The sequence below is a fragment of the Bactrocera neohumeralis genome, chromosome 5 (assembly GCF_024586455.1).
Source record: "Bactrocera neohumeralis isolate Rockhampton chromosome 5, APGP_CSIRO_Bneo_wtdbg2-racon-allhic-juicebox.fasta_v2, whole genome shotgun sequence".
In the NCBI taxonomy this organism is placed as follows: domain Eukaryota; kingdom Metazoa; phylum Arthropoda; class Insecta; order Diptera; family Tephritidae; genus Bactrocera; species Bactrocera neohumeralis.
In genome coordinates, this window is record NC_065922.1 from 31868127 (window position 1) to 31887492 (window position 19366).

At 35.5% G+C, this 19366-nt stretch overlaps 1 protein-coding gene and 1 long non-coding RNA gene across 2 annotated transcripts in view; one reads left to right on the forward strand and one right to left on the reverse strand.

Annotated features, from left to right (window-relative positions):
* Positions 1-19366, forward strand: part of LOC126759580 (uncharacterized) — a 497180-nt gene that overhangs the window by 399206 nt on the left and 78608 nt on the right. The gene's annotated exons all lie outside the window — the stretch shown is intronic.
* Positions 339-18988, reverse strand: LOC126759574 (protein yellow-like). Its single transcript, XM_050474451.1, has 2 exons — positions 18541-18988; positions 339-1997 (listed from the first exon to the last, which is right to left on the reverse strand). The coding sequence occupies exons 1-2, from the start codon at positions 18785-18787 to the stop codon at positions 583-585; spliced, it is 1662 nt and encodes a 553-aa protein (XP_050330408.1). The 5' UTR covers positions 18788-18988; the 3' UTR covers positions 339-582.

A 19366-nucleotide genomic window follows, 5' to 3' on the forward strand; every position in this document is an offset into this window, starting at 1 on the left:
CATCGCTGTCCGCTAACAGATAACAGCTTTTCGACTTCAATCTAGAAATTCCTTAACTGCTCAGCCACGGTTTCTAGATCAAGACGACATCGACTCCGTCTCTTACCCGACGGATCTTCGTTCCATCCTTCCTCCATCGCACCAGGGGTTGAAATACTACTATTTCCCAATTGAAAACCCCGTTGTTTTGCTACATTCTTTCAATTAAAACCAGATTCCTCTTTTTATCAAGTTTTATTTGGAAACCATTTTGCAAAACGATCATCTTAATAGTTAGAACAATGACTCTTTACCGCTACAAATTACCATAATAAATTTGTATACTATATACACTTGCATGGATGTGAAAATAATAAAAATGAGTATTTATTACAATATTATAACTGTCTCAAATGAAATAAAAAGCAATTACTAGACTTTATTGCGAAAGTGTAGCCTTGCCTCAGGTTACTTAGGTGCACGGAGATAAAACAAAGACACACAAATTGCACTAAATGAACTAATTTATAAGAAAAGAAGAGGATCCGTGGCTGGAACTAGCATATGACAAGAGAAAACATGATGTCTTGAAGCAACCACTGCTCAATGTTGCGTCCACCACCCAGAATTGCGTGTGGTAACATAATTCTTCAAACCCTCCGAATGCAGTGGGAATAGATGTGGACCACCAATACCAGTCTCGTAGGACAGACCATTGTTGAATACGTAAGCCTTAGATGCATCGTTGCGTTGTGTCGTACTGTAACCGGTACCCATAAGTGGTGGTAAATAATTGCGACTTGGTGGCGCCACACGTGGCACATCGGCTTGAATCACAGGTTTGGTGGCTAAAGGCGGTAAATATTGTTTGGTGAAGAGCGTTTGAGATTTCGGCAGACTCACTGGATTTGGCGGACCGTAAACTTTATTACCAACAAAGCCCAATTGTGTACCAAAAACGGTGTTCGTACTCGTAGGCGTTGCATAGAAGCTGGTGCTGCCCACCGCATTCGATGGACCATAGGCGTTGTTACGTATATCGCAGACTGTATTTTCAATCAAAGTACTTAGTGGTGCAGTGTAGATACGGAAGTTCACATCGTTGTAGTCCAGATCGGAGATCAAAAAGACCGGCATGCGATCGGATAGTACCCAAACATTCTTATTCTCATCGATCTTCACATCGGCAGGAAACACCAAACCAACATCATCACGATCCACAACACCATGAAACTGTGGCTGATACGGCATGGACGAGTGCCAACAGCCGACCGCGTTCTGATCGATTAAATTGAACAGCTCAATGCCATCGTCGCTCATAACACGTGATGTCGTATGCGAATTGGGGCCACGTTCTTCCAGTACCACAAAATCGTGGAAGCTATCCTCAACGCGACTCTCATCGCGCAAAATACGTGTCGACACCGCAAACTGACGGTGACTTGCCAGCGGACTGAAGAACATGGTACGATAACCATCCGAACGTATGGGTGAGAGTGACATACCGAAGATACCCTCCTCACCCCATTGGAAATTCAAGCCGGCAATATTGAAGTCACCACGCAATGGATCGGGGAAGAAGTATGAGTGTGCCGAAAAGCGCCATGATTTATTTTGCTCCCACGAGTATACAACCAAACCATAGCCGAGTTCATCGGAAAAGTAAGCGAATGCATCATCACATGATTTACCAATGTCAACGACAACGTTGGCAATAAACGTATTCGCATTAGTGTCATCCGCACGCAGCTCATAACGGCGTATGCGCGTATTCGTTTGCAAGTCAAAAACATTCACCGCATATGGACAAGGATTGGTGGTGGTGTTGCCAATACCCACAGTGCCGGTATCAAGCACCCACAAGCGTCCACACTCATCCGCTTTGATGCGGTACGCCGTGGTGATGCTGTTCGCACAATCGCCAGCTGTGTTGCTGCGCCAGTCAGGGTATGGTATCAGCTCCGGCGAACCCGTCACACTATGATCCATGTTGATATAGGTCAATGTAGCCGGTATACCTGGAAGGAGTTAAACAAGTGGTTATAAATTATTTCAAAATTAACCCCTGAAAAACAATAAAGGAAAGGATTATCGCCGAATTTGCATTATACATCTCCACTTTGGCCGATATTTGCGGTTAAGAGTCAACTATAAGTACTGAGTCTAAATATTCGGTAATTAAGGGCTTGGATTTGGGTAATTTTTAGTCAAAAGTTGGCATACTTCAAAGGCTCTATTCGTGTTTTATACCGTTAAATTAATTGCCTCTTGATTTGTACACTGGAAAGGTAAGTGGCAGATGGAAGTCCAATTTTTGCGCTGTTACATTGAAATGCGAGAAGAATGCCACATATTCAATTTTTTTTTGAAATCGGTCGGGTCCCGTGATATGCGTTTTTTCATTTTCAATTGACGGGTTTGTTAATCGCAGAAATTGCCGCCTTTGGGGTTGTGACAACTCACATATGCTTGTCGAAAAACAAATGCAGTCACAAGTGTCACTGTTTGGTGTGGATTTTGTGCTAGAGGCATAGTTGGACCATACCTTTTTGAAAACGAGGTGATTTAACTCCATTAGATTTCTTTTTATGGAGTTATTTGCAATCACAGGTCTTTTGTAACAAGCCAACAACCACGCGTCCTTTAAAGTAGGAAACTCAAAGTTTCATCAATGAGATTCAGATCGACAGACTGAAAACTGTGTTTCCTATTTATGTAGTTCCAATCTTGATCACCTTTTATATGGTCCACATTCCACCAAGTAAGCAATAAGGTGAAAGCTATGTTTCCAGATAAAAAAATCCACTGAGATCAATGGCCAATTGAACCAGTTGTTCTTATAGAAGGCTGTAAATGAGTAAACTTATGTAAAGTTACTACCATTGGTTCCAGAAGCACTGACTTAAGCCTCGGCTTTACATTTTTGTGATCGATAAAGTATATTAGTTTCAAAAAAGGATACTTTAAAGTACATAATCAGAAACGAATCTCTAAAAATGGTTCATCGAAATACTTTTTTGTCAAAAAAATAGTTTGTTGTTTGTTGTATCGGTAAAAAACATCTCTAAAATAATTTGGAAAATACTGCCAAGTTAACAGTCCGTAACTAAATAGAAATCCGAGTTCATTCCGATTACATAGTAAGAGTCTTGTATGTTTCACTACCGCTTATATTTTTTCTAAGAGCGCGCTTGTATGCTATCTGGCTGGGTCAGAAGCGGTCCTAAAGGTTTTAATTGCTTTTACATTGAATGATAAATTTTTCTTTGCCAAAAATATGATTGGTTGTTCGATATTAACGTTAACTATCAAGGTCTAATGCAGGCAGTATGCCCTGATAACAAAATTTTTCACAAATTTCCAAACCATTCCTTTGGATGAAACTACTCTTTCCATATTATATTCCAATAACTCATTAATATGAGTAATATTTCAAAGTGAATTTCATCTCCATTCTGTCATTCGAGTTAGTCGCAGTAAATTATTTTCCAAAATTCCAAATGCCCAATTTCTCAAAACTACATGCTTGCAAGTCAGTTATTGATTGGAGCAGTCCCTTTAAGGTCCAGTGCTCATGCATGACAATCTTTAAAAATGTAAAGCGTTCTAGTTGATATATTTAGTAGGTATTCTAGCGAAGCGCGTTCACTTATCTATTTCATTCAGCTTCTCTTTAATTCTCCATAGGTTTATAAAATATTTTATGTTCACCAAAGCTTGAAAGGGATATTTTCATAGCAAGGGCTTAAAGCTTTGATAGTTTTATAATGAATATATAGTAATCTTACTCAACCTTGTACTAGATATAGTTGGGTTAGTGGAATTATTGAAATCGGCATGTAGCCAATATACATTAGTTTCATATGCAAAAGTACTGCGTCCGCTTCCGCTTTTCTTTAAAACCATGTGTGAACTGACTAAAATTCCTTTAAATTGTCACTTAAAAATATCACACGGGAAAAGACCAATTTGCCAAAATAAAATTTAATTTGTACAAAAACAAATTTTTTTAAAAACTTGTCTTGCAGTAGCTTTGAATTTTATCTCAATTATTTAAATACATAAGCCAACTGATCTTAATTTGATCAGGCGTTAGTTAATTGCTTTATTTGTCAACCGGCCTCATGAATATGTATGTTCATGCTATGTAGACAAACCTTAATCTGAACTTGTCTATGCGGCAAATGCCGTTGTGTTTCAATATTTTAAATTCAATTCAAAAATTTTTAGGATTTCTTTTTTGCACAATTAATATTTTTCGCAAATATATTTGTTGACAAGTTGTCGAGTGTTGGTTTAACATATGTACTTTTTGCAAATACTGGTTTTTTTAGCTCAAGCGCATAAAGCGTCTAATCACTTGACGCGGAGCCGTCTTGGTTTCGATAATTGATATGCAATATAATATAGCAGTTTTTCCAACAGGGATAATATGATTTCTAAGTGTCGTATCGGCCATTTTTAATATGTGATGATCTGTAATTTGTTTCATTTTCCAAATAGATTGAGTTGTTCCATAAAAAAAAGCGATGCACATCTACACATACACTGAATTAGATAAGTTAGATTTAAAAAAATTGTATAAAAAGGCAAGCAAATCAAAAATCAAATAGAAATCAGAATGAAAATATTCTCACTCAGTGAAAGTTCTCTAATTTCAGAAATGAAATTCAACCAAAAGATGTCTTTAATTGAATATTAATTATGGTCCTGATTCCATAACAGACTCTCGCGGAATTTCAGTTGGTTGGTTTCATCTATTCTGTTTAGGCAGTAAAGAAGAAAGTGGAAAAGATCGAGGCCAATTCCTCCAAAGTCCGAAGTTTTCTGAGAGGCCCGCTACTCTGAACCAATGTTTTACAGATCTTTTTCTCCAAAAGTTCAGTGCAATCATCTTCAGCCCCTGGTTTTCTCTCTACGGCACTGCGCTTCGGTAATTTTGATGTCAGAAATACACTACGCTCTGAAAGGCCAATCGTCGAAAATGTTGATAAAATAAGAGAATAAGAGAAATCGTCGAGTTCGACCATTATACTTGATGTAAGCACTGTTTCGAGTACCCGAAAGCTCGATATGCGGATGCCCCACAAGTTAACGCAAAACAAACTTAGGGACCAAAGTTTCATAGGCGAATCACTGCTGAAGCGCAACAAAATCTATATATTTCTGAAAGATCGTTATTGGTGATGCCCGCGAAAATAATGGCCAAGCCCGGAGTGATATTCAGGTAGGTTCTGCTCTAGGTTTCGTGGCATGGAAAAATCTTCTATCAGTTACTCCCCAATATCCAAGTTCCTTTAGATCTGATTTGTCACCAATATAACCGTTTGAAGGAAACAATCGCCTATAAGCAGCCAGCTTTGGTCAATAGGAATTGTGTTCCAACAGGACAATGCAGGGCCATAGACAATAACGCAAGATAATAACTTGCCAGAAGCTCCAGGTTGAGATGTTCCTGTGTATTCACCTTTTGGTCTGGACACCAAGTAATTTGGACTTGTTGTAACTAGTTAGGACAGATTAATCGAAATTTTTAGGCTCTCAAATAATTTTGAATGGAAATGAATCATTGGTATTGATGTAAAAGGCTCATTTTTTTTTTCTTTGGCAAATTTCGTTTTCGAGAGAAGTTTTTGATCCGGTTCATTTAGAAAAGTTTATTGAGGTTCTCTAATCTGAAGTAGGTAAATATCAGCAAAGGGAGTCAATTGCATACCTTGAACCTTGTGATACAGTTCTCACTAGACTTACTACAAGAAGACATCAAAAAGTCATTATGTGTGCCTTAGAATTGAAGCGAAGTCAAAACAATCAAGGATATATTTAAATATGATCGATTTACTTAATTATCAAAAATTAGTTTTAACGGTTCTGATTGTGTTAAGGATTCAATGAAAAACTTTTCAAGTCAGAAGCGGAATATTTTTTTAATGGAAAAATTTGCAATGCAATGTTACGCTTTATCTAAATTGACACCCACTTAAATCTAGTCTACGTGCTCGACTACGTCGGTCGCCACTCTTTAGTTTCAACTTCAAATTGCTTAGCGCTTGCTTACGAAAAAAACATTAACTTTTAAGATTTACGTCAAAATTAATTTGCCGCATGTTTGCAATACCTGTCATACTTAAACCAATTGCTACGTGGTTAGTAAGCTAGTGACTAGTCGCTACTACTCCCGTAATTCGTTCAACACATTCAAGCTCAGTTGTTCCGCTTGACAGCAACTTGTCGAGCTTTTCCGCGGTGTAGCTGACAACTCGCCTGGAGATAATCCATGTATCGCATGACAGCTTAGTTAACTCATGTGGAGCTTAATGTCTTAAGACTTGTCAACTCTGATTTTTTAATATGGCAATTCACACATACAAAGATTGTACGATAAAGTGTGTGCGCGTAGAGTTTAGATCGGAGCATATTTTTTGACGCTTGCAACATGTTGCAAGTAAAAATTGAGATATCTTGCTGAATCTTGGTACACGTGTTTCCTGATACTTTGAAGAATGCTCAAGTAATGCTAAAGAACGTATTTTTGCTACAGTTTGAAAAGAGATGAAATCGTTTATAACCACGCCTACTTTCCATATAAATAAATTAAAATTTAATTCCTTCAGATTATATTATTTAAAAATATATAAATCGAGAACCAATGACAATATCTGATTAAAATGTTGCACAGATGGTGCCATCGAGATTTGGTATCTTTCGTTTAAAAATTGTAGAAATCGGACTATAACTTTTCAAAACTCCTTACACCGAATTCGCTGGTCTCAGTGCTTAAGGTTAATTTCTTACTGAAAATATTGGTTAATCTGTAAGAAATATTAAAAAATCATTTTCAGATAATAATGTACGGTTTTATCAAAAATGAAAAAAATAATTCAATATTTCTATTAAGGTGCCAGGACTTGCGACACAATGCCTACGGTCAGCATATAGCTTCTAGCTGTTTCCTAAATCCTCATATTCTAACACTTTACTTAAGTTCCAATAGTATCAGGTAGGTTAGAAACTTCATCCATCTCCCACTTTTTTCAATCGAAAATAACTGAATAATTTATTAATAGTGGTAATTCAAATTATGGAACATTACAAACCTTATCGCTCCACTTCATTTGATATTCAGTGTGGATTTTCATTAATAGGTGTTTATATAAATAATGTATCAGATTGCTTATTAATACGAGTAACATAAATACGCCAATAAAATTTAAGCACCGTTCACACATTTCTGCCACACCTACTGCTCCGTATGCCACACATTTTATCGCACAAGGTGGTTTCCAAAGTAAACAGGACTTTCTGAATCTAGCGCCCACTGGTGGCGCCATCTATATGTCGACTGGTGCTATCTTTATCGACTGTCCAGTGAGAATTTCATGACATTTCATTGATTGGAAGTGAAGTTATGTGTTTCAAGTGTCAGTATGTTTGTGTTATCGGTGCGATAATGAGCTTCGAACAAAGAGCCAACATTAAATTTTGTTTTAAAATTGGTAAAACTTTTACCGAAACGTTTCAATTGATGAAACAAGTTTATGGCGATGATTGCCTATCCCGTAGCAGAGTGCATGAGTAGTTTCAACGTTTTCAAAGTGGTTGTGAGATCATAAATGACGATCAACATGTGGGCCAATCAAAATCCGTGATCACCGGAAATTCCATCGAAACTGTGCATGAATTCCTCAAAATCAGCCGAAATCATCATTGAAATTCATGGAAATGGAATTGAACATCTCCAAAACATCGATTTATCGGATTTTGACTGAACATTTGGGCTTACGAAAGGTGTGTGCACGGTTTGTTCCGCACAAATTGACTGACGACCAAAAATTGCTCCAGAATCCAACATTCGAAGGACATCATTGTGACCGATTATTTGACTAAAAATCACATTTTAACCATTAACCACTCCCCGTATTCACCTGATATTGCACCGTGCGACATCTTCCTTTTCGGAAAATTGCATTTGCCCATGAAAGGAAAGCGTTATGCAGACGTAGAGGCCATTCAAAAGGCTTGCACCGGCATACTGGCGGCCATACCGACCAACGAGCTAAAACACTCATTCGACATGCTTTTGGATCGTGGAAAAAGCTGTATTGAAGCAGAAGAATTCCTGTTTACATTGGAACGCACCTTGTATACATGAGCAAATACAATGGCTCAGTCAATTACCCACCCAATATGGGCATACTTTTAATATCTGCTACAAACATCTTGTCCCGCAATGATCGACGGCTAAACTAAAATAACTGAGCTTGCACAATAGAGAGGAAAAACAAGAAAATTAAAGAAAAAAATAATCGAGTTATTGGAAAATTGTAGTTTAATAATAATAGTATTGGCAGTACGTCCATCATGGTAGAAACAAAATAGTGTCCACGCCCATGTACTTATATTTATGACAGGTTTTTTTTGCGAGTTGATTCAATTTATGCGCTGACTTAACGGTGGATAATAGTAGTAACACTGTGGCGTCTATGTTTAAAATCTTATGCAATCGCAAAAGAAGGTGTGTGGTCATAAACCTTCGAATTTGAGGAAAAGGAAAAACTTTCGAGTTTCTTGTGAAATAATTTTTGTGATCATTTTTTATCTAAAGAGGTTTATAGATATTTGAACGACGAAGTATGTGCAACTTTTTTATTTTTTATGTTCTTTTTAAAGTGCTTAGTCGTCTCCGAAATAAAGCCTTGATCTCGGTTTTAAAAAACCTCCAAATAATTCAAGCTTTGATCTCGATTTTAACAGATTTATGGAGATCTAGCAACTATACTTAAATAGTTGAAGAATTTGAATCTATTTTGGATGTCATTAGTTACGTGGGCATGTCAAATGTGACCCGGATCAGTCCATATAAATAAATCAATAAATCTATATTTCCTAGATTGGTATAATCCTTTATTATGTTTGTCTGAGGTTTTAACTTTATATATCAAGTAGTTTGTGAAACTGTTTGTTTACGACGCGATTCTAGTGATTTTTTATATATTTGATCAATGGACTCTTGGCCGGTACTACAAAGCGGATTTTTCACTTTTGAAAGCAGAAAAAAATTACCGGGATCCAATTCTGGCAAATATGGTGGGTGAGCTTTGACTTCCGCTTCGTGTTTGAACACAAAAATCATACATCATCTTTTGGTACGAGTTTGGCAGCGACGCGTTTCATACCCAAAACATTAACCAAAATGTTTGAGTCGCTCCAAAAGGAGATGTTGAGATCATCTGCTATATATCTGATGTCAACATAACCTTTCCGTTTCTGACTTTCTTTCTTTGAGGCAAGTTTTCGATGACATCACCACTTCAAATACATGTTTTTGTAATAATACAAACTCCCGGGAGCTCTTCTGCAACTTTTTTAACGTTCCACATTGGAATTCTATTGGAAACACAATATTCCAAGTAAATTTGTAGTTCATCTACGAGTGTTTAAAGTTCTCAATTTCACCAAAAATTTTCTCGGGTTTTGACTTTCTTTAACATGCTTCTGTTCAGATCGTCGTATAGACAATGCATGGATTTCGCAATGTTGATCACGTTTTCGGATATTAGCCGTACATTATTCTTGGCAATCTCATCCGCTATTTCATTTCCCTTGATAGTTTGTGGTCTGGCACCCGGTAGAAATGAGGTTACTTGTTTCTGGCAACAATTTCCACTGCTGCTCTGCTTCCCAAGACACGATAAGAGGTTACTGCCTTGATTGCTGCTTAGCTATCTACGTAGATGTTGACTCTGGAATGGCTTGCTGGTGCATTAGAGGTCAGCTCTTCGGCTTTTGCAAAAGCAAAGACCTCAGCTTGAAATATATTGCAGTGGCCTGGGAACTTAAGAGGCTACCTTAACCGCCCGATAGCTGACCACTATCTAGTTGATCAAAATCAAGCACTTCTATGGAAAGCTTTCTCTTTTGACAAGATATCTTCACAAAATATGGCATAAATTATTGTCCAAGGCAACGCTACAAACTTTGAAGACATGTTTCAGATTCGACCACTTTAATCACTTGGCAACTATATGCCACTCAAACGGACCAATCAAAATCAAGATAAAGATATCTATGTATACCCTTTTATCCTATAAGAAATGCACTTTTGTAGGGTATTTTAGCTATTTTTATTTTGAAAGTAACGTGTTTCCTGTTTTCACCACCTTATTTATCACTTTCAACCCACTGTGCTGCTGCATTTTCACATCATTATCCATTAATTGGCCATCATCAGCTTTAACTGTTGAATCATTTACCAGTTTGTTTGTAAATATTTATTAAATGGCTTATCAGCCACATCAGTTGGGCTGCTCGTTTTGCACATTTTCGTATTAACACTGCTGTTTGTCGCCGCTTTTCTTTGGTGGCTTGTTTTTAATTATTGTATTTTCATACAATTAAAGCTGTGCTTTTTTGGGCTTAACAAATTCATTTATACAGTATTGCTGTTACTTTACAAAAAGTTGCATTTGTCATTTATTTTAAGTCTTGTTTTGCTGCTACAAATCAATACGCGTCATTTTGTCTGGCTTGTTTAGCATTTGTTGCACGAATCGAACACACATTCTTTTTGCCTGCCAGACTTGTATGAGCAGCTGAGTATTTTTGTGCATACTGACACATCGCACAACCGGCTCTAATGTGTAAATATTTTTATAAAAAATTTAATTGCTGAAATTATAATTTGAATTATTTGTTTTTGCTTTTTTTAATGAGTTTTGTTCAAGCAATGGAATGCAATTATGAAAAGGGAAGTAATTATGGAGGTTTCTCGAGGAAACTATAAATTGTGAATATCTTAATTAATATAGCCCATTAAGGTGTATAATTTCCCAAAGCAAAGATAACCGAGTTAAAAGTTTTTGGTTCTACACTTCAATAGCTATCAGCTGAGTGGTAGTGAGGTGAATGATTTCGGCAAAATTGTGTAATCGAGGTTTGAAATCAGCGCTTTATTGGAGCAAACTTTTCATTGGTCGTTAGGCCACCTAAATCATATAGCTTCAATACGTTTCGTAGACATGCGTTTAGTCATCTGGCATCTTTTTAATTATTTTGATTTTTTTTAAGTCAACTCATTATTGAATATTTCAGTACTTTTAGACCAGACCACTGTATCCGACAAAATGTTCAAAACTGACAAAACGAAAAACAGTCGTCAAAACCTCTTAATTAAAATCCATAAAGGAAATCCACGCATTGCTACAACATTCTAAAATTCTTCACCAAAAATATACGAAAAATTTTCCTACGTGCCCCTTATATGCAGCAAATTGGTCGACGACATTTGTGGCAAGTTGTAATGCTGTGCTTTGATTACAAAAATAAAAGAGTGCCTGAGAAAAACTGAAATTGTGAAGTAATCATAGAATAAAAATTACTAAAATTAAAGTCGAAAAAGAAAAAATTACATTTTCAGTTAGTATTAATTTGACTTGTGATTAAATTTAATGTAGTAAATTGAATTAATTATTTAATGCAATAAATTGAATTATTTCGGTTTTAATTGAATTTAATTGAACTAAATATCGAGTTATTCTTTGTTTTATGTAACTTAAATAAAAATTACTTTGAATTGATTAGAAATTATGTGAACTGATGTGACTTGCTTTGTATTGATTGTAAACTTTTTAGGTAAAATAAAATAAATTGTGTGAGAACGAGGTGGCTTTAAGGGTTTACATTTACGGGTTTCAAAAAATCGATTTATTGTCTTATTAAATTCTACAACTCCTGTAGAATATTGTCTTAAATTATCAAGTTGATCCGAGTAATAGTTTCGGAGATACAGCCCTAAGAACTTGTACGCCCGAGGCTAGCTAGGCTAAGGTGCCGTCTTCAAACGAGTTTTTCTCCAAACTGTGATTTTGAGGTCGGTTGACAATATTTCTCGAGAAGTACTCAACCGATTTTCATGAAATTTTACACTGGTCTTTGAGATACAATTCTCAAAGACTTCGGTGAAGGATTTTATTTTCGATTAAAATTATTTTAAAAGTAAATATCGCGGAATTTTTATTAAAATTTTAACTTTTTTATAAAAGTCCAAGTTCTAAACTAAGGTTTTAACTAAAACACGTATTTTTTCAATGGAAATGATGTCGCAATGGCCGATTTTTAAATATTTTTTTTCAAAAATTTCAAATTCTAATAAAATATTTAATTTTTTATAGATATGAGAAAAAAAATTGTTTAAAAATGCTGTTTTTTTACCCGAGGAAACCCATCTAACCCCTTAAAAAAGTCCAGAGACTCAGAGTTACTTATCAGTTAAATCATTATTAGTTAAATAGGTAGGTAGAGTGTATGTCTGACGACGCTCCTAGGCCTTGAGGAGGCTTATTGTGAAACACCGGGATTAAAAGCTTCTCACTCTATTATGATCTCTCTGCAATCCCTGTGCTTCTGTTGAAGTTCATTAGTACTAAGAGTTGTATCTGTGAAACCGCTGAAACATCGTCAAGAAAGACTCTACCGATAGTTGTAATACTTTTCCTCCTCTTCTTCTACCCCATCACAATAGTCATTATATGGTATACTCAGTCTGCTGGCATGCCAATTAAACAGACAGTGACCGGTTCTAGCGTTCTTATGTCATTCCTTTTGAATTTTAATAGTCGGTATGTGCAGACGTCTAAGTCTACGCCAATTAAGAAGAAGAAGATGTGCAGACCATTTTCCTTTCATGCCACGCTTGCCTGCTTGTTGAGCAAGTTAGGGAATGACTCCACCGAGACTCACCTATTTTTATAATATGTTTGTCGATTGAATATCTATAAGTAGAAAGAGGCATTTAAATTCCCCATTTTGCGAACTAATTGTCGGGTAGTGTCTGCCCTGGCTAGTTCGTCCGATTCGCAGTTACCAGGAATATCACTATGATCTAATATCCATTGCAGGTTTATCGTGAAATTGGTATTCGAATCAATAAAATATCTAAAAATCTAAGATATCTTACTGGATTCGAAAGCCGCCTGGCTATCTGTAAATATAAATAAACTCTTTGTTGTAAGCACACTTCTTATCAGAATAAGGCGACTTTTTTTAACAACCGTGATCTCCGCTTGGTAGACACTACACTTTGTTAGCGGAAGGCGATTTTGATATCTAATTTTGATGAAAAGGCAGTACTTCCTAGTCGATTATATAGTTTTCAACTTTCTGTATAGATGCGTATCCCTGCGTTCCAGTCCACCTCACTCCTTTCCCGCTGTACTTTGGTAGAGAAGGCAATATTGGGAACCAATTTTAAGTTTAATTATATAGGATCTCGAAAGTCCGTGGTAGTGGGTAGAAATAGGAACTAAGTATTTTAGAATATCCCTTCCCCCTGGTTTCGCTACCAACTGCTTACTGAACAGGATACAAGTAGTAGCTTTCTTTAATCACTAAATTTTGCTGGGAATTTGAATTAGTTTGGGATCTATAAACTTAAATGTTATTGACTTGATTTAGGTAAATCGGTTTAAGTTACATAATTGAGTTGATTTTAATTGACTCAAGCCGAATTTAATTGAACCTCCGAAGCTTCTTCTTGGATGTTACAAACTTCAGGTCAAACTTAAGATACCCTATTCAGGTTAAAGAAATTATATAGAAAGTATTAATATTAATATCAAATAGAATTGAATTGACCTACTATATATCTACTTTACTTGAATTGATTTCAATGCTACTGATTTAGTTATGATTGAATTGGCTTGAGTCAACTTAATTAATTTAAGTTGAATTGTAATAAACTGGAGTAACTATTGATTTTATGGATTTAATAAAATAATTTGAAATAAATGAAAAGGAACTGAATTCAATAACATTGATTCGAATACTTTTAGTTTGATGTTAAAAAATGATTTTCAGAAATCAAAACCGAAAATTGTCGATTAATTCTTGCAATAGCCCATTCAACACTTCTTTCACCACTCTTCAAGCAATTTTCAAGCCAAGCTTTCCCAAATCAAAGGCTTATATTAACAACCACTTAATAAGAAGTTTTAGCCAGTTTTGATCAGCATTTAACAGAAAATTGTTGTCATAGTGATTAAAGTTTCGGCCAACACCACGCGCCATGCTGTTGAGCGACGATTTTGTTATGATATGCTACGCTATGCTCACGGCAAAATTTTGCGTAATAACGTATTGAGTTCGTTTTTGAGTTTTTTTCTCACCTCTTGTAACAACTTTTTCAATCATGACTTCGCTGTTATTATATGCAAATTATGAGTTATGAACGCTGCTATTTGAACATGCCACATGTTGCATGTAGTGTTTTAAAAAGTGTGAGGCTTTTGATGTTGTTCCAACTGATATTTATGTGCGATTATGGGTGATTAGTAGCTATGCATTTATCTGGCGCATAATTGAATAGCCGCAAAAATAATATTAGATTACTAAGCCGCCACCGTCTCCCCTTGCGAAAAATAAGTCGGTAAACTTTCGGGTAATATTATTTTGTCGTTTTGTTTGATTTCGAATATTTTATTGAATTGAATTGTCATGTTTTTGCCTATAATTGTTCTTTTTTTCGGCGGCAAACAAGCTTTAATTGTTGAAACGGAATATTTTTTGTTGTTGTCTAGTCTATTTAATATATTACATAGCCGTATGTCTTTTGTATACAAACAGTTAGACATTTGGGTATTTTGAGTGCTTAGAGTTCATTACTGCTCATTAATAACCAGTTCATAAGGAAAGTTCACAGCCATTTGTTTAGCATTGGTGAAAAAAGTAGTGATTGCGTTTGTAAATAATGAAGTGATTGATTAATTTGACTTGAACAATCAATTAGGTAGCCGCCTTGCAAAAAAATTAAAATATGTCAGAAAAGAGTTATTTATTTTTAGGTAGCAGTTTGAGTAGACAAATTGACAAAGATCAGAAAAAAATAGACTCACACGTGTCAGCGAAGTCGTATTAGCATTTCATTGCAAATAATTCAAAGTCTTTAGAAAATACCCACTTCTTGAAAAAATCCCCGTTTGTTTAGTGAAAAGAACTGGTTAAATTTTTGACACCTTTTATCTTACTGGGTTTTATTGAATTTGCGTAGAAACCACAAATATTATGTTAACTTCGTTCTTAGCGAACAAAAAAATTCATTTGCTTTGGTTTCTCTTTAGACTATGCCAACAACACAAACCCAGACAAAAACTAAGTAACGTAAAGAGATCAAATTTCACACGAACATAAAAAAGTTCACACCAATAATCAAAAAAAAAAAAATTATGCATTCGGTTTTCACTAGCAGTTTCAGTGTATTATATTAGATATCCAAATAAACAAAACTTCTACCTATTAGTCATCGTCATATGAGGGTTTTTCGCAAATTCTTTTCGTTGTTAGAGCATGCTTTCATAGTGGGAACGATATAATTACTAGGCTAACATGCACCCTCGGTCGTTCTATTAACAATTTAGGTATTAACAGTAATTTAAAAAATCCGTATAAAGTAAATATAATAATTTTGAAAATGTACAATGTATAAAAATGTAATAAATATAATTCCAAAATACGTATATGAGAATAACTTCATGAAATTATTTTGTATAAGTCTTGAATAAACTGTTGAAACTAAACTCTGAGAATTCCAGTTAATGCTCCAAACAAATCTGTACTCTGATTGTGTTAGGATTTTACAGCCAATATTGCGTTGCAACATTTTCTTAAGCTCTTTAAAAATAAACCATGCGTCAACATCTGTAGAGCGGTTAATATATTAGTAATGTCTGATATAATTTTCTGAGATTTTGAAATTTTAATCCAATTAAAAATTGGATATGACTTGCTACTTAAAAGAAAACTTGAAATTGTCCAAAAAGGACCGTGTAAGCAGCCGTGAAAAGTTCAATTTAATGAGAAAGAAAGGTCTTTAAAAATAGAACATTTTAACTTCCCACCGAAAAATAGGCAAACTATTTTTAATTTTTTGAATATATTTATCATATATACCGCCTCAATTGGACTTTTCTGTATATATACTGCGTGCTTCTTTAATAAATAATATTTTCTCCATGGCTAATAATACTGATTCCATGATTGTTTCGAGAGATTTTAATTTACCGTTTGTATCATGGAAATCGATTGATGATTACATTATTCCTGCTAATGCTCACATATGCTTTAACTTAGATGAAAAGTCGAAGTTGGGTCTTACCCACGAAAAAATCAAAAATCAAATTTCACACGAACATAAAAAAGTTTACACCAATAATAAAAAAAAAAAATATGCATTCGGTTTTCACTAGCAGTTTCAGTGTATTATAGTATATATCCAAATAATCAAAATTTCTACCTAATTAATCATCATTATGTGAGGGTTTCTTCGCTTTTTATCTCAAAGTTGAGTTCAACGATAAGAAATTCTTTCTGGTGTTAGAACATGCTTTAGGTTAGCATGCAATCTTGGTCGTTCTCTTTAGAAATTGGGGCATTAACATTAGCATTGAAAATTCTTATAAAGGAAATATAATAAATAAGTTGAGAATTGGACTCAATTTACCAAACAAATCTGCATTCTGATTGTGTTAGGATTGTATATATTCCGTTACAACATTGCCTAAACTCTTTATAAATAGACCAAGCATCAATACCTGTACAATCGTTAATAAAGTAGAAACTTCTGATAAAGTTTTCAAAAATTTTCATTCAATCAAAAACTAGATATGACTCCCTACAAAAAAGGAAACTTGAAAATTCAGTTTAATCAGAAAAAAGTCTCTAAAAAAATGGAATATTTTTACTTCACTACAAAAAAGAGGAAAATAATTAATATATTTTTTTTTAATTATTATATTGTAATCGGACTACTGCTTTGCCCACAAAATACCATTAAATGAAAATCTATACCGTACCATTACTAGGCACTAACTCAAATAAGATATAGAAGGCACAGAGAATCACAGTAGCAAAGTTCAACTGTAAACTAAAACTCTTGAAAAAAATGTGCGTAGTTCCGCCCTCAAAGATGATGCAAATATATCCTTAAGATGCAATATCCAAATTTACTCAGGATAAATCTCAATCGACAGTGAGAAAATCGATGAAATCGGGTGACAGCCTCGCTCACTACGAACGATGAGCTTGGAACAGATGAAAATCCATATCTCAGGACCCAGTCGAGTTGGTCGAACAAATTTAGTGCGCAAATAGTGCCTCTGCAGTATGCCATCTCAGATTAAAAGACTGACAAAATCGGACCATAACTGGTCAAGCACCCTGTGCGTATGTTTGGCGTTTTGTAAAAATCTGTCAATCTATGATATATTTTTATGGAGCTCAAGGAAAATGGTTCTTTGGTAATAATATACCCTTATGTCAAAAATGGGTTGAATTGGGCCAGTACTGCTCTTAATCTCCACAAACCTAATATAAACGTTCACGGCGTTCGGGTGACTTTATACCGCATATATCAACCAATATGGAAATAAGGGTGGCCAAATTGTTTGATATTTTAGTAAATATTTATATCAATCTTAACGAAATTTGTCTTGGTCAAGACCTCATATCCCTAACGTGATGAATTTCGATTCCTTGGTTGACGTTTTTCTCATTTACTCAATCTATTTAATTTAGCCTCTTTGGTTGGGTTCTTATCACATTTATCCCGTTTGAGGATCATTTAAGTATACTTTTCGCTGACGTGTCCTAAATATAGTAATTTAACTAAGCGATTTAATGATTTTCAAAATAAATGAATTTGACACCAAATTTGGGTGTAATCTGTGCATGATTTCGTCGAACAATGAAGTTGAATCCTTTTGTTACGTTTTTTAATATTATTCACAACTGAAGTAATATCTTAAGACTTGATTCTTGCAGGTGGCAAGAGTATAAAATGTTCGGTTACACTCGAACTTAGCCCTGCCTTACTTGTTTTGGACTATCTTTATTATAATTGTAATGATATCATTCAAAAGTAAATAATAACTAGAATAGAAACTAAAATACCCTCCAAAAATAAAGAAGAACTTGATTTGGATCGTTCAGTTTGTATGACAGTTATATGCCATAGTGGTCCGATATCGACGATTCCGACAAATGAGTAGCTTCTTGGGGAGAAAAAAGACGTGTGCATAATTTCAGTTCAATATCTCAAAAACTGATGGACTGGTTCGCGTGGACGAACAGACAGACGAACATGGCTAAATCGACACAGCTCAGATCTTTTATATATTTGCTTTATAGGGTCTTCGACATGTCCGTTCGTATGGTACATATAATATAACCTCTACAAAGTAATGAGTGTAAACACAAGATCTCCCGCCTTCACCAAAAATTAAGCATTTACATGCAGAATTCAATTATGAGTTGACGTATGAGGTTTAAACTGGAATATCATTAGGAATTATCCTCAAATATCCTCATCCTCAAGTCAGCTTTTATAACATTGAAATGTACAGGGATCAGACTTAAAGCTGCAGGATATTAATAATATCCACTCTTATTTTAATAACAGAAAATTATCAGCGATTCGCTTTCTAAATCACAGTATGTGTCTTCACAATAAAAAATGACAGCAAACTTTACAAATTATGCCTTCACATCCTTGCACTTAACGCTTGCACCTACCATCACGCCAACGGGGCACGGTCACAAACAGACGATTGCCCCAGTGCTCCACGCCGACAGGCAGTCCATTCTGTGGTATATAATCGCCGGTAGCGATCGCCTGTTGCTTCAAACCAGGATTAGGAAAAGCGAAATCCAATTCGGTCCAACTATAACGCTCCTGCAGTTTGTATGTGGCCTGCGCATGCGCAACAAGGCACAGCAAAGCAGCCAAATTGCGAAGTGTTGAACGCAAATTCGCCAGCATTTTGTGACAATTTTGTTTATTTGCTCTTTGGCTTTGAAAAGGGATATGCGTATCCTTATTTTTTGTTGTTGAATATTTCAAATTTAACGGCACGTATAACGGCACAATGACACGCGCACGCTCGCACACCAAAACGCGCACTTCCGTTTCCTTGCGTACAACGCGCTACTCGGTAATAATAACTGTATGCACCAACGTTGGCGGCGCTAAGACACGACTGTTGTCCAATTGGCAAAATGTTGCGACTTTTATAAACTTCAACAAAACTCGTTCGTAAGGCTGGCTAACTGACTGGCTGGCTGGTTAGCTGTTGCTGCCGCAGTAGACAACGCAGCGCCGACAAGCCTCTCAGCACCTGACACTGCACTACGCGTAAATAGTTTGCATATACATGTGTGTCTGTGTGTTTGTGTTTTATTTTCGCAATTTTTTTTGCCTTTTTGGGCTTCCGACGCGCTAATGCCTCGCTTGTTGCTTGTTTTTAAGGTAAATTGAGCGCCCATAGCTGTTAATTTCTTATTTTTGGCACTGCTTTTGTTGTTGTTGCCACAACTGTCTCAGCTCTAGTTGATAGCTGAT

Coding starts and splice junctions, on each gene's coding strand:
- LOC126759574 (XM_050474451.1), bottom strand. CDS start 18,787: ATGCTGGCGAATTTGCGTTCAACACTTCGCAATTTGGCTGCTTTGCTG. Junction 1,998..18,540: donor CGTGCCCCGTTGGCGTGATG/GTAGGTGCAAGC, acceptor AACTCCTTCCAG/GTATACCGGCTACATTGACC.